A 15,827-nucleotide genomic window follows, 5' to 3' on the forward strand; every position below is an offset into this window, starting at 1 on the left:
AAATTCTCAACAAAGTAGGTTTAGAGGGAACATACCTCAATATATTAAAGGCCATATGTGAAAAGCCCACAGCTAACTACATAATTGTGAAAAGCTAAGAGTTTTTCATCTAAGATCAGCAAAAAGACAAGGATGTCCACTCTCACCACTTCCATTGAACATAGTACTGGAAGTCCTAGCCATAGCAATCAGACAACAAAAAGAAATAGAATCATCCAAATTGTTAAGGAAAGTGTAAAACTGTCATTATTTGCAAATAATACACACACACACACACACACACACGCACACACACACACAAACACACACATACATATAAGATTCCACCAAAAATCTACTAGAACTGATTAATGAATTCAGTGAAGTCACAGCATACAAAATTAATATACAGATATCTGTTGCATTTCTATATACTAGTAATGAAGTAGAAGAAAGAGAAATTAAGAAAATCCCATTTACAATTGCACCAAAAATAATAAAACACCTAGGAATAATTTTAACCTAAAAGATAAAAGATGTGTACTCAGAAAAGTATAAAACACTGATGAAAAAAATTGAAGATGACACAAACACATGGAAAGATATTCCATGTTCATGGATTAGAAGAATTGATATTAAAATGTCCTTACTATTCAGAGAAATCTATAGATTTAATGCAATCCTTGTCAAAAATTCCAACAACATTTTTCACAGAACTAGAACAATAATCCTAAAATTTGCATGGAATAAGAAAAGGCCTCAAATAGCAAAAACAATATTGAAAAGAAACAAAGTTCGAGGTATCACAGTCCCAGATTTTGGGATATACTACAAAGCTGTATGGCACTAGCACAAAAACAGACATATAGATCAATGGAATGAAGACAGAAAGCAGAAATAAACCCATACTTATATGGTCAATTAATCTATGAGAAGAGGCAAGAACATACAGTGGGGAAGACAGTCTCTTCAATAAATGGCATACTGGGAAAACTGGACAGCTAAATGCAAAATAATGAAACTGGACCACTTTTTTTTTACATTGTACACAAAAGTAAAATCAAGATGGAGTAAATACCTAAATGTGAGACCTGAAGCCTCCTAGAAGAAAAAATATGCAGTAATTTATTTGACATTGGCCATAGAAACATTTTTCTAGATATGTCTCCTCTGGCAAGGGAAACAAAAGCAAATATAAACTATTGGGACTACACTAAAATAAAAAGCTTTTGCACAATGAAGGAAACTATCAGCAAAAGAATAAGGCTACCCACAGAATGGATAAGATATTTGTAAATGATATATCCACTAAGGAGTAAATATCCAAAAGACATAAAGAGCTTATACAACTCAACACCAAAAAACAATCTGATTAAAAAATGGGCAGAGGAAATGAATAGACATTTTTCCAAGGGAGGCATACAGATGGTCAACAGACACATGAAAAGATTCTCAACATTACCAATCATCAGGGAAATGCAAATGAAAACCACAATGAGTTATCACTTTATAGCCATCAGAATGGCTAAAATAAAAAAAGAAATAACAAGCGTTGGTGAGGATGTGGAGAAAAAAGAAACCTTATGCACTGTTGGTGGGAATGCAAATAGGTGCAACCACTGCAGAAGACAGTGTACAGGTTCCTCAAAAAGTTAAGAATAGAATTATGCATGATCTGGTAATTCTACTACTAGGTATTTACCCAAAGAAAATGAAAACACTAATTAAAAAAGACAGACATGTCCCTCTATTTATTGCAGCATTATTTATAATAGCTATGATGTGGAAGCTACCCAAGTCTCCATCCGCAGATCAATGGATGAGGCATGTATGTATGTATATATGTATGTATGTATGTATGTATGTATACATATATGTGTATATGTATATACACACACATACACACACACATGCTGGAATATTTCTCAGACTAAAAAAATGAAATCTTAACATTTGCAACATGGATAAACCTGGAAGTTATAATGCTAATTTAAATAAGTAAGAGAATAGACAAATTCCACATGATTTCACTGATATGTGAAATTTATGAAATAAAACAAACAAAACAGAGACAAAACAACAGCCTCTGAAATACAGAGAAGAAACTGGTGGTTGCCAGAGGGGAGGTCAGTAGGGTATGAGTAAAATAGATAAAGGGGATTTACAGTACATTTATCTTGATGAGCACTGAGTGATGTGTAAGAATTGCTGAATCATGACACTATACACATGAAACTAATATAACCCAGTGTATTATTTATACTTGTATAAAAAATTAAAAAAGCAAAATATAAAAAAAGAAAAAGAGTAAAATCAAGCAGCAGGAAAAAAGCACTATTGGAAACAGCATGTGGTTGGCATCTTCTTTGGAAATATTCTTGCAAGTAAAGGCAGAAAATGTAGGGGTTATAAAGGTAAGTGAAATAAGTAGCAGAAAGACAAATACCATATGACTAGACTGAAATGTGGGATTTAAGAAACAAAACAAACAAAGAAAGAAAAAAAGGTAGCCACTTTTGTAAAAGGCAGCCACAGGTAGGGTTTTGCTACAGGAGTCAACAAAATAAATATAAATAGAAAATTAAAAATTAAAAAATAGAAATGTCATTAGGGTTATCTCAGTGATAATATTATGGTCCACTTTTGTTTTTATTTTATTCATTAAAAAAGGATGTTAATAAATGTTATGTAAATATTTTCAAAGGAAGCATTGCTTACTGTTTAACTTTAGAATCAGAGTGTGATCTGGTTCTGTCTAGAATGAATCTGTTGTTCTCTCAGGAATTAGGCAGGAATAAGTCAAATGGGTCTAGAGTAGGGTACCTGTTCTGGGGGCCTTGTAGAGAAGGCTGCTAATTGCTTAAAGAGGAGGCAGGAAAAAGTATCCTAGGAAAAATTTTTCCCTACTTCACAGTTCTGCCTAGGGCTTGGCTTTGCATGGCTGCTTGTTTTTTGGGTTTTTTTCCCCCCTGTGATTTTAAGTCATGCTTTAGTTTTACCTCTTTTTCTTCTTTTTGAAAAATTCAACCAAATTAATTGAATGTTACCTCCCAAGAAGCCATTCAAAAGTTTGGGATCTGATGTAATCACAATGCATTTATTTTCACAATGAAAGGATATTTGTTAACCTATAGGGAACAGAAAATCTGTGCCTTATCTGGCCTAAAGTGGGTTCATGCCAAGTTGCTAACTAGCACACCCTTTCCATTCTCCTTAAAATACACCCTTAGGCACAGCTAGATTCCAGAAGATGCTTAGCATTTTCTACATTTTTAAAGGAAATCTCTGTTGCCTGGATTAACCTGTATTAAAAACAGGTGTCTGACTTTCATTTTGCTAGTGTCATAAAGCAAAACCAATATACATAGAATGACCAGTCAGTGAACAGTTTGCAATCTACATGGGAAGGAAATGAGAATTTTTCATAAGGTTTTTCTTATTGGAAATATAACAATTTAATTATTTTTACCAGTACATTCAAGAAGTCACACTTACTTATTCTCTTGATGGTAATCAATTCCAGTATGACATCCCTGTCATTCCCTCTTGTTACTACTAATAAATTCCATCCATTCCAAAAGGGAACTAACCCACTTGTTTAATTAGCTGAGTGTGATATTTACCACTTTCTACAGGAATTAAGAAACAGAGATGTGCCTCAGTTCTTTGTAGATAAAGGATATCTAGAAGCCAGAATTTGTAACAAGCAGCCAAGAAGCTTCTCACAAGTACCAATTCAACTCCAAGTGGGCTGGATCTACCTGGAAGAGGAAAGAGAATCTCTCTTTGAGACATTATTCCTTACCTTTTCTAGTTTGTGCATATCTGACTCCAGCATTTATCGCTGCTTCTTAATTTCCAGGAGGCTGTTAAGCACTGCAGCCCTTTATCAAAGTGGTTATACATACCACACCAGAATCTTGAATAAACAAAAAGAAAAAAATTGGATTAGTTTAGCTGGAGGAATACATTATTGATTTTTTCCTTGTGTTAAGGAAATATTAGTTTGGTAGGTAGGCAGATTTCAAATCTAAGATAATTTTGATGACATTAAAAAGAGTGGTCATGCTCAAAAAGTTAAAAATAGAACTACCCTACCATCTAGTAATCACATTAGTGTTGATTTACCCCAAAAATACAAAACACTAATTAGAAGGGATACATGCACCCCTACATTTATTGTAACATTATTTACAATAGCCAAATTAGGTAAGCAACCTAAGTATCCATCAGTACATAAATGGATAAAGACGTTGTACATGATGCAATATTATACAACCATAAAAAGAATGACATCTTGGCATTTGTGAAGACATGGATGGAGCTAGAGAGCATAAAGCTAAGCCAAATAAGACACTCAGAGAGAGACAAATACCATATAGGGAATTTAATAAACAAAACAAATGAGCAAAGGAAAAAAAGAGAGACAAACCAAGAAAGAAATTCTTAGCCATAGAGAACAAACAGAATGTTACCAAAGGGGTGGCGTGTGGGGAGGGGGGATGGGTAAAATAGGTGATAGTAACTAAGGAGTGCACTTGTGATTAGTACTGGATGATATACGGAATTGTTGAATCACTATATTGTATACCTGAAACTAATATTATACTGTAGGAATTTTTTAAAAAATTAATAAAAGGCATCCAAACAGCAAGGAAGAAGTAAAACTTTCACTATTTGCAGGTGACATGATACTATATATAGAAGACCCAAGTGACTCCATCAAAAACTGCTAGAACTGATCAATGAATTCAGTGAAGTTGCAGGATACAAAATCAATGTACGGAAAACTGTTGTATTTCTGAACACCAGTAATAAAGCAGCAGAAAGAGAAATAAAGGAGTCAATCCCATTTACAACTGCACCAAACACAATGATACCCAGAATAAACTTGAAAGAGGTAAAAGATCTGTACTCTGAAAATTTTAAAACACTGAGGAAAGAATTTGAAGAGGAAATAAACAAATGGAAAAACATTCCATTCTCATGGATTTGAAGAACAAATATTGTTAAAATGTCTATACTGCACAAAGCAATCTATACACTTGATTCAATCCCTATCAAACTACCAACAACAGTTTTCACAGAGCTAGAACAATCTTAAAATTTGTATGGAACCACAAAAGATTCCAAATAGCCAAATTAATCTTGAAAAAGGAGAGCAAAGCTGGAGGCATGACAATTCCAGACCTCAAGATATATTACACAGCTGTAGGAATCAAAACAATATGGTTCTGGCACAAAAATACACACATAAATCAATGCAATAGAATAGAAAGCCCAGAAATGAATCCAAAACTATATGGTCAATTAATCTTTGACAACAAGGAAAGAATATCCAATGAGAAAAAGACAGTCTCTTCAATAAATGGTGTTGGGAAAACTAGGCAGCAACATGCAAAAGAAGGAAACTGGACCACTTTATTATACTACACAAATAAATTCACAATGGATTAAAGACCTAAATGTGAGATCTGAAAACATAATAATCCTAGAAAATAAAGGCAGTAATTTCTTTGACATCAGCCATAGCAACTTCTTTCTAGATGTGTCTCCTGAAGCAAAGGAAACAAAAGCAAAAATAAACTACTGGGACTACATCAAAACAAAAACAAAAACAAAAAATTCTGCATAGTGAAGGACAGGCAACCTATAGTATGGGGGAAGATTTTTTCAAATGAAATATCAGATAAAGGGTTAGTATCCAAAGTCTGTAAAGAACTTATCAAACTCAATAACCCAAAAATGAATAATCTAATTTTTAAAAGGTAGAAGACATGAATAGACATTTTTCTAAAGAAGACATACAAAAGGCCAATAAACATATGAAAAGATGCTCAACACTGCTGATTATCAGGGAAATGTAAATCAAAACTACAAAGAGATGTCATCTGACACTTGTCAGAATGGCTAAAATCAATAACACAAGAAACAACAGGTGTAGGCAAGAATGTGGAGAAAGGGGAACCCTTTTGCACTTTTGGTGGGAATGCAAACTGGTGCAGCCACTCTGGAAAACAGTATGGAGATTCCTCAAAAAGTTACAGATGCCTGGGTGGGTCAGTTGGTTAAGCGTCCAACTTTGGCTCAGGTCATGACCTCACTGCTTGGGACTTCGAGCCCTGTGTCGGGCTCTGTGCTGACAGCTCAGAGCCTGAAGTCTGCTTCTGTCAGATTCTGTCTCCCTCTCTCTCTGCCCCTCTCCTTCTCATACTCTATCTCTCTCTCTCAAAAAAAGAAAAAAACATTTTAAAAAGTTACAAATAGAACTACCCTGTGATCCAGTAATTGAATTACTAGGTATTTACTCAAAAGATAAAAAATACTAATTGAGAAGGGTATATGCACCCGGATGTTTACAGCAGCATTATCTACAATGGCCTAATTATGGAAGCAGCCCGAGTGTCCATTGACTGAAGAATGGATAAAGACGTGATATATATATATATATATATATATATATATATAGTGAAATTTTGCCATTTGCAACACATGGATGGAGCTAGAGAGTATGATGGTAAGTGAATAAGTCAGTCCGAGAAATACTAATACCATATGATTTCACTCATGTAGAACTTAAGAAACAAAATAGATAAGCATAACGGAAGGGAAGGAAAAAAATAAGATAAAAACAGAGAGGGAGGCACACCACAAGAGATTCTTAACCATAGAGAACAAGCTGAGGGTTGCTGGAGGGGTGGTGTTGGGGGTATGGGTTAAATGGGTGGGGCATTAAGGACAGCACTTGTTGTGATGAGCAATGGGTGTGAAGTAGCAAATCACTAAATTCCACTCCAGAAACCAATTAACAAGAAAAAATTAATTTTTGATAATTATAGATTCACATGCAATTGTAACAAGTAATAGGGAATGAGTGAAACCAGCAAGATGGCAGATAGGAAGTCTCTGGGCCTTGTTCCATGGACAACTAAGTAAACAATATATGGACCAAACTAGCTTTGTGAGAACTCTAGTAACCAGTTAAGAAGATAGAGCAACCAAATGAATGTCAAAGAAAAAGTTGTGCCCACAACGGTAGAAAAATTCATAGTCCTTTTGTTCATCTTGCCCCACCCCCTTCCCAGTGAAGCATGGTGCAATTGGGAAGAAAGCACCCAATTCCCAGTTCTTCCCTCTGGAATATAAGGAAGAGTGGAAGTTGCTTCCAGTGATCTGTCTTGTTTTTGGTAGCCTGAGGGATTAATTTCTATCTCGCCTGACTTGGAGCACTGACTAGAATGGTGACATACTTTGAAGATTGAATGCTACTCAAACCATGTGAGAGAGTGGCAGGTGAGAGCTAGAGGGGTTCTGCAGGCCCACAGGTTCCTGGGGTCAAGAGATTATGGGCAGAGGAATATAAGCATTTTTCTAAGGCTTCTGAGAAGCAGGAGTAAGACTCTTAGGGAAATGAATACCCTTAAAATCAGCTGAGTATATGAGGACTGGGAATAAAAGCACATGCACAAGCCCAGGGAAGATGCATCTTCACAAAAGGTTGGAGTGGACCCTGAGCTTTGAAACTGGGCTGATTAAAGTGTCTGTATGGAGCCAGTCCTCAAAGACTGGGAGATACAGCTGTTTTTAAATGTCCTAATGTTAAGAAAAGATTATGAGGCATAAACAGCAACAGTGAAAGATAATACATTCAAAGTAACAAAACAAATATCAGGAGACTGACCTTAAAGAAACACAGGCCTCTGCCTTACTTGACAATAAATTTAAAACAATTGCTTTAAGTATGGTCAACAAGCTCAAAGAGAACATGTACAGACAAATAAACAAAATTAGGAACTTGATTTAGGAACAAAATGAGAATATCATCAAAAAGTGGGGAAAAACAGGAATTCTAGAGTTAAAAAAGCACAAAAATTGAAAAATTTACTAGAGTTCAGAAGAATTTAATCAGCAAGAAAAAAAAATCAGCAAACCTGAAGACAGATCATTCGAAGTTACTGAATCTAAGGAAAAAAAAGGGAAAAAAAAGAATAAGGAAAAATGAACAGGCCCTAAATGATATATGGGACACCCTGAAATGTACCAATATAGGCATTATGGGAGTCCTGGATGGAAAAGAGAAACAAAAAAAGGGTAAATAGGTTATCTGACAAAATAATGACCAAACACTCCCAAATTTGAGGAGCGAAATAAATATACAATATAAAGAGCTCAATGATTACCAAGACAAATCAAAAGAAATCCATACTTAGACAAATTAAAATCAAACAATGGTTGTTAAGGACAGAAAGACAATCTTGACAGTAGCTAGAGAAAAGCAACTTGTTATGTATGAGACCCACTAAAAATTATCAGTGGATTTATCGTTAGTACCTTGTAGGGCAGAAGACAGTGGACTGATATATTTAAAGTTCTAAAAGAAAAATACCAGGGGAGAGGAGTTAAGATGGCAGAGAAGTAGGGGGACCTGAATTTCCCTCATCCCTCAAACACAGCTGGATTGAGGTCAGAATACTTGAATACCCAGAAATACAGGCTGCAGAGTAACAGAAAACTCCCCACAGGTGGAAAGAGACAGCTTGGCAGGAAAGAGGTCTGTGTTTGCGAATTGGGAATGGTAAAAAGGGCAGCATAGTCGGGGGGGGGGGAGCCCCTTCTGTGGAAAGACAAAAGGAAGAGAAAGCGAGGCTATGGAAGTGTGGTATTGTATTTGCAGAAGAGAAAATCCTCTCCAGACTACAGACTGGGGAAAGAAAAATACGGAGAGAGCTAGTTTCTACTTTGCAAATAGCATTAGGAGCTAAAGATTGGAGTTTTCAGGTGTGCATGACTTTCTCTGGACCAGAGCTATATATGCATGCCTGGAGAGTAGGGCGCTAGCCCAGGACATGGTAGTGATCTTAGGGGTACACTGGGAGAGAATAGTCCCCTCACTTGAGTACTGTGGGAAGAGAGTATATTGCGCCCACCCTGCCCAAAGACAAAAGGCCCTGCAGACACCAGAGGACCTTTGTTGGTTGGGTGCAGTAGCACTACTCCAGAACCAGGTCCACATAGAGAAAGATCCTTTAAGACATCAGGTTTTGAATACCAGCTGAGAGCCTAGGAGGCACAGAAGACTGTGGAGCAGGACAAGCCAGCCGCCTGCCTCCCCGAGGGCTGCCTGAACAGCATGGTTTGAAACAACTGATCCGGAGAGGAGAGAATGGGGTGTCTCCATTTTTCTCCCCCTCACCAATATGGTGGAGCTTCAGGGAACAGAACAACAGCCACCAGTGGAGATGGGACCTGCTTACACCAAACCCCACCCATCTGTGCTTGGTAAGTATTATCTACCAGACTGGGACTGACACTGACTGAACCAGACAGCCTCTTTCCTGACCAGCACAATCACCACTCCCAGGCACCAACTGACATCTGTCCTGTGGTTTTGTATGTTAGTCTGTTTTTTATTCCTCTTTTCTTCTCTTTCCTTTGGAATCAGGCTCATAGATTCTGATTTGATTTATGGCCAATTCCTATTATATATAAATTTGTCTTTTTCCCCCCTTTCTTCCTCTGTTCTGGTTATTTGTTTAATCAGGAATTTTTACTATATTCTTTTTATACCTTTTCTGTACCTTCTTCTTTATTTCCTCTCTCTCTCTCTCTCTCTCTCTCTATATATATATATATATATATATATATATATATATATATATATCTGGATTAAGGCTTATAGTTTCTTTGATTCTTTGCCTGATGTTTTTTGTCCCTTTCATTTCTCTCTTTGTATGGAACAAGGCTTCACCCCGCCTCCCCCCCACCCTTTTCCAGGATTACAACGTCAATGAACAAATCAAATCACACCTGGTGGAAGGTCAAAAAAATCCAGCACTATGAGCAGAAGGATAGAACAGCCAAAGATGCAACAACAGAGTACATGCAACACACTCCAAAAACACTTCCTGAAGTGCCATCCCTGTACAGTATATGATCCTTTTTTAATATAGTAGTACTTGCAGGTGCAAGACATATAACAAGATATTTAAACATGTAAAAGACAGAAACCTAGCCAAAATGATGATGTGAAAGAATTCTCCTCAAAATAAATTCCAGGAAGAAATGACAGCCAGAGAATTGCTCAAAACAGATACAAACAATATATATGAACAAGAATTTAGAATAATAATCATAAGACTAATAGCTGGGCTTGTAAAAGCATAGAAGACAGCAGAGAATCTACTGCTGTGGAGATGAAAGATCTAGGAAGTAGTCATGATGATTTAAGAAATGTTGTAAATGAGATGCAAAATAAACTACATGCAGTGACAGTGAGGATGGAAGAAGCAGAGGAAAGAATAGGTAAAGTAGAAGATAAAATTATGGAAAATGATTAAGCTGAAGAAAAAAGATAAAAGAAATTACTAGACCATGAGGGGAGAATTAGGAACCTAAGTGAATCAATGAAACAAATTAATATCCATATCATAGGAGTTCCAGAAGAAAAAGAGAGTAAGAAAGGGGCAGAAGGTTTATTTGAAGAAATTATAGTTGTGAACATCCCTAATCTAGGGAAGGAAATAAATATCCAAGTTCAAGAGGCACAGGTCAAGGTCAACACTATGACATATCATAGTGAAACTGGCAAAATACATAGAAAAAAAAGAGAATTCTGAAAGCAGCTAGGGACAAATGCGCCTTAACCTACAAGGGTAGACACATAAGAATAAAGCAGACCTGTCCTCTGAAACGTGGCAGGCCAGAAGGTAGTGACAGGAAATATTCAAAGTGCTGAATAGAAAAAATATGCAGCCAACAATATACAGCAAGGCTGTCATTCAGAATATAAGGAGAGATAAAAGCTTTCCCAGACAAAAAAAACTAAATGAGTTCATGACCACTAAACCAGCCCTGCAGGAGATCCTAAGGGAGACTCTGTGAATAGAAAGCAACAAAGACTATAAAGGACCAGAGACACCACTACAAGCATGAAACCTAGAAATAACACAATGGCACTAAATCCATATCTTTCAATAATCACTCTGAATGTAAATGGACTAAATGCTCCAATCAAAAGACATAGGGTATCAAAATGGATTTATAAAAAAGAAACAATACCCATATATATGCTGGCAATAAGAGACTCATTTTAGACCTGAGAATACCTGAAGATTGAATGTGAGTGGATGGAGAATGATCTATCATATAACTGAATATTAAAAGAAGGCTCAAGTAGCCATACATATATCAGACAAATTTTATTTATTTTTTTATTTAAAAAAATTTTGTTAACGTTTATTTATTTTTGAGACAGAGAGAGACAGAGCATGAACGGGGGAGGGGCAGAGAGAGAGGGAGACACAGAATTGGAAGCAGGCTCCAGGCTCTGAGCCATCAGCCCAGAGCCCAATGTGGGGCTCGAACTCACGGACTGCCAGATCGTGACCTGAGCTGAAGTCGGATGCTCAACCGACTGAGTGACCCAGGCGCCCCTGGACAAACTAAATTTTAAAATAAAGATTGTAACAAGAGATGAAGAAAGACATTATATCATAATTAAGTGGTCTAACCATCAAGAAGGGCTAACAGGTGTAAATGTTCATGCCCACAATGTGAAAGCACCCAAATTTATAAACCAATTAATCACATACATAAATAGATGTATAGATAATAATACCATGATTGTAGGTGACTTTAATACTCCACTTCCAGCAACAGGAAGATCCTCTAGGCAGAAAAACAATAAGGAAACAACTGCTCTGAATGACACACTGGATCACATGGACTTAACAGATATATTCAGAACTTTTCATCCAAAAGCAGCAGAATAAACATTCTTATCGAGTGCATATGGAATATTCTCCAAAATAGATCACATACTGGGTGACGAAACCTCTCAGTAAATATAAAAGGATTGAGATCATACCATGCATATTTTCAAATTACAATGCTATGAAACTTGAAATCAACCACAAGAAAAAAATTTGGAAAGTCCCCTAATTCATGGAGGTTAAAGAACATCCTACTAAAGAATGAATGGGTCAATAAGGAAATTAAAAAAATGGGGAAGCAAATGAAAATGAAAACATGATGGTGTAAACCCTTTGGGATGCAGCAAAAGCAGTCCTAAGAGGAAGGTATATTGCAATCCAAGCCTATCTCAAGAAGCAAGAAAGGTTCCAAATACCTAACCTCACATCTAAAAGGACTAGAAAAACAGCAGCACAGAAAGTCCAAAGCCAGCAGAAGAAAAGAAATAATAAAGATTATAGCAGAAATAAACAATATAGAATCGAAAAAAAAGAACAGAGCAATGAATCTAAGGGTTAGCTTTTTGAAAGAATAAACAAAATTTATAAACCCATAGCCAGACTTCTCAAAAAAAAAAGGGAGAGGACCCATTTTTTTTTAAAGATGGCAGAACAGTATAGAAGTTCTCAGCTTATCTTGTCCCTGAAATGCAGTTAGATCAGCACCAAACCATTTTGCACACCTAGGAAATTGATCTCAGGATTAACATAACAATCTGCCTAATGTGAACCACAGAACATGGTAGGTACATGGTGCAGAGAGGTGAATTTGGAGAGAGAAAAGTCACAGAGGCTAAGGAGCTGTTTTTTCCAAGAGAGGACAGAGAAAGGGAGAGGGTGTAGCACACTAGGATCATGCAAGTATAGCATTGCCCCCAAAAGTAGCTGTGGAGAAAGAGAAAGAGTGAAAAATCTTACAAGGGCCTGAGCAAGAAAACTGTTTCCCAGAACCATTGATCAGGAGAAATGAGAGGGTTTCAATACCATTAGGATTCTGAGTTGGAAAATCTGGAGCACAATACCAGGCAGTACTCCGGTGAGGAATCAGGGGGAATCCCCAGGAACAGGCAGCAGGGTCCAAGGGGTCCGTGAACCACATGGAAAGAAGCACTTCCCATGCACGGAGTGCATTTTGTAGAGGACATACGGCCTCCCCATAGGAAAAGGTCCCAGACCTGGGAGAGCAGCATTTGCTGGTATTGGGACAAAGATGCCAGAGTGTGGTGAAACCTGGTACCAGCTGTGTGTTGTTATTTGCCATAATCTCTGAACCTCTGCTGCTGTGATTGCACGGACATTTTCTGGGGCAAGCCCACACCCAGCCACTGCTCAGAGACACTCTCCCAGAGGGTGGGAACAGGTCCAAGCTGCAGGGTCCTCTGAAGTGAGGGATTTGGAAACACAGCCCTATCTGAGATGAAACTCTGGAGGGAGGTACTGTCTAGCAGGCTGACATCTTGGGAACAGACAGGGTAGAAGCAAGGAATGAAGAGAAGTCTGAGAAAAAAGAGAGGTGCATGACTGTATATCAGTGAGAGTGCTAAGTTCTTGTGCCAGAGACTAAGGAGCTGGGTGAAGCCATTTCACCTCTCTTGTGAATACACATACACACACGCTTGCATGCACGCCACACTGATCCAAGGCAGTAAGCTAAGAAAGGTGACCTAGTGGAGAACAGAGCTGTTACACCAAGTCCTGCCCAACTGCACCCTCCAAACACATCCCCTAGAAGTTCAGCACAAGTCTTTCCACCTGCTTAATGTACAGACTATAGAGTGCTTCATAGTTTCAGTTCTATGGGAAACTGGATGTAACTTCATTCAGGTTTCATTCTGTCTGCTGATTAATCCATTTATATTTTTCTTAAATTTTTGCTTCTGTATTTGTTTAAATTATTGTTTTTTTTCCTTTCTTTCCTTTTATTGGATACAGAAAGAAAAACATTTTTTTAAGAAAATAAAAAAATTTCAAGTATGTTTTACTTTTTTTTGTAAGTTTTTTCTTCTATTTCACTTTCTTCATTGTATTTTATTCTATTTTATTATATCCAGTATTTTAATTTTTAAATTTTTTCTTCCTTTTATTTCTTTTTATTTTTCCTTTTTCCCTCTATTGCATCAAGCTTTTTTCAGAAACCAGACCAAAACACACCTAGGATCTAGGTACCTTTATTTTCTATTTTGCATTGTTTTTAATTTTTTAATTTTCACATTTTACTCTATTAATTATTTTCTTCCTCCAAAATGACAAAACAAAGGAATTAACCACAAAAGAAAGCACAGGAAGAAATGACAGCCAGGGGCTTAATGAACACAGATATAAGCAAGATGTCTGAACTAGAATTTTACCACAATAATAAGAGTAAAAGTTGGGGTTGAAAAAAGCATAGAATCCCTTTCGGCAGAAATAAAAAAAGTAAAATCTAGTTAGGACAAAATTAAAATTGTTATTATCAAGAAGCAATGTTGAATGGTTGCCATAGCAACAAGGATGGAAGAAGCAGGCCAGCGAATCAGGGATATAGAAGACAAAATTATGGCAAATAATGAAGCAGAAAAAAGAGGGAAACTAAGGCAAAAGAGCACAATACAAGAATTAGATAACTCAGTGACTTATTAAAAAGGAATAATCTATGATCCGAATCACAGTAGTACAAGAAGATGAAGAAAGAGAAAAAATGGGAAGAAGGTTTATGTGAGCAAATTATAGTGGAAAACTTTCCCAATCTGGGGAAAGACACAGACATCAAAATCCAAAAAGCACAGAGAATTCCCATTAGAATCAACAAAAACCAACCATCACCAAGGCATATCATGGTCAAATTCAAAACATACACAGACAAGGAAAGAATTATGAAAGTAACAAGGGAAAAAAGTCCTTAATCTATAGGGGAAGACAGATCAGGTTCACAGCAGAACTATCCACAGAAACTTGGCAGGTCACAAAGGAGTGGCAGGATATATTCAATGTGCTAAATGGGGAAAATATGCAGCCAAAAACTCTTTATCCAGCAAGGTTATCATACAAAATAGAAGGAGAGATAAAGAGTTTCCTAGACAAACAAAAACTAAAGGATTTGAGACCAGTAAACCACCCATACAAGAAATTTTAAGGGGGACTTTCTGAGGGGAGACAAGACAAAAGAAACCAAAAAAGACCAAAAGAAACAAAGACTAGAAAGGACCAGAGAACATCAACAGAAACTCCAACACTGCAGGAAACAAAATGGCACTAAATTCATATATTCCAGTGCTCACTCTAAAAATGTCAGTGGACTAAATGCTTCGATGAAAAGACACAGGGTATCAGAATGGACAAGAAAGCAAGACCCATGTATATACTTCTTACAAGAGACCCATTTTAGACCTAAAGACACCTTCGGATAGAAAGAAAGGGGATGTAGAACAATCTATCATGATTATGGTCACCAAAGGAATCCCAGAGTAGCCACACCTTTAAGAGATAAACCTGATTTTAAAATAGTGACTGTACCAAGAAATGAAGAAGGGCATTATAATCATAATTAAGGGGTCTATCCACCTAGAAAATCTAAAAATTATAAACATTTATTTGCCAAATGTGGAACCCCCAAATATATAATCAATTAATCACAAACATAAAGAAACTCATTGATAATAATAACATAATAGTAGGGACATCAACACCCACTTACAGCAAGGGACATATAACCTAAGCAGAAAATATACAAGGAAACAATGGGTTTGAATGACACACAGGACCAGATGGACTTAACAGATATATTCAGAAGATTTCATCCTAAAGCAGCAGAATACACATTCTTCTCCAGTGCACATGGGACATTCTCCAGAATATATAACATAATGGGTCACAATTCAGCCCTCAACAAGTACAAAAAGTTTGAGATCATACCGTGCATATTTTTAGACCACCACTCTATGAAACTTGAAATCAACCACAAGAGAAAATTTGGAAAGATGACAAACACGTGGAGACTAAAGGACATCCTCCTAAAAAATGAATGTGCTAACCAAGAAGTTAAAGAGGAAATTAATAAGTACATGGTAGCCAATGAAAATGAAAACACAACAGCGCAAAACCTCCGGGATGCAGCAAAGG

At 36.8% G+C, this 15,827-nt stretch overlaps 1 protein-coding gene across 6 annotated transcripts in view; it reads right to left on the bottom strand.

The window, feature by feature from the left end:
- The window catches only part of ASB12 (ankyrin repeat and SOCS box containing 12), a 126,533-nt gene that overhangs the window by 54,082 nt on the left and 56,624 nt on the right, over positions 1–15,827 (bottom strand). For all 6 annotated transcript variants that reach the window (XM_058714654.1, XM_058714653.1, XM_058714655.1 and 3 more), the window contains one exon: positions 3,785–3,898. In XM_058714654.1, the coding sequence (XP_058570637.1) occupies positions 3,785–3,817 (33 nt within the window). In that variant the 5' untranslated portion in view covers positions 3,818–3,898. Of the gene's footprint in view, positions 1–3,784; positions 3,899–15,827 lie in introns of those variants that run through there.

The sequence above is a fragment of the Neofelis nebulosa genome, chromosome X (genome assembly GCF_028018385.1).
Source record: "Neofelis nebulosa isolate mNeoNeb1 chromosome X, mNeoNeb1.pri, whole genome shotgun sequence".
NCBI classification, from domain to species: domain Eukaryota; kingdom Metazoa; phylum Chordata; class Mammalia; order Carnivora; family Felidae; genus Neofelis; species Neofelis nebulosa.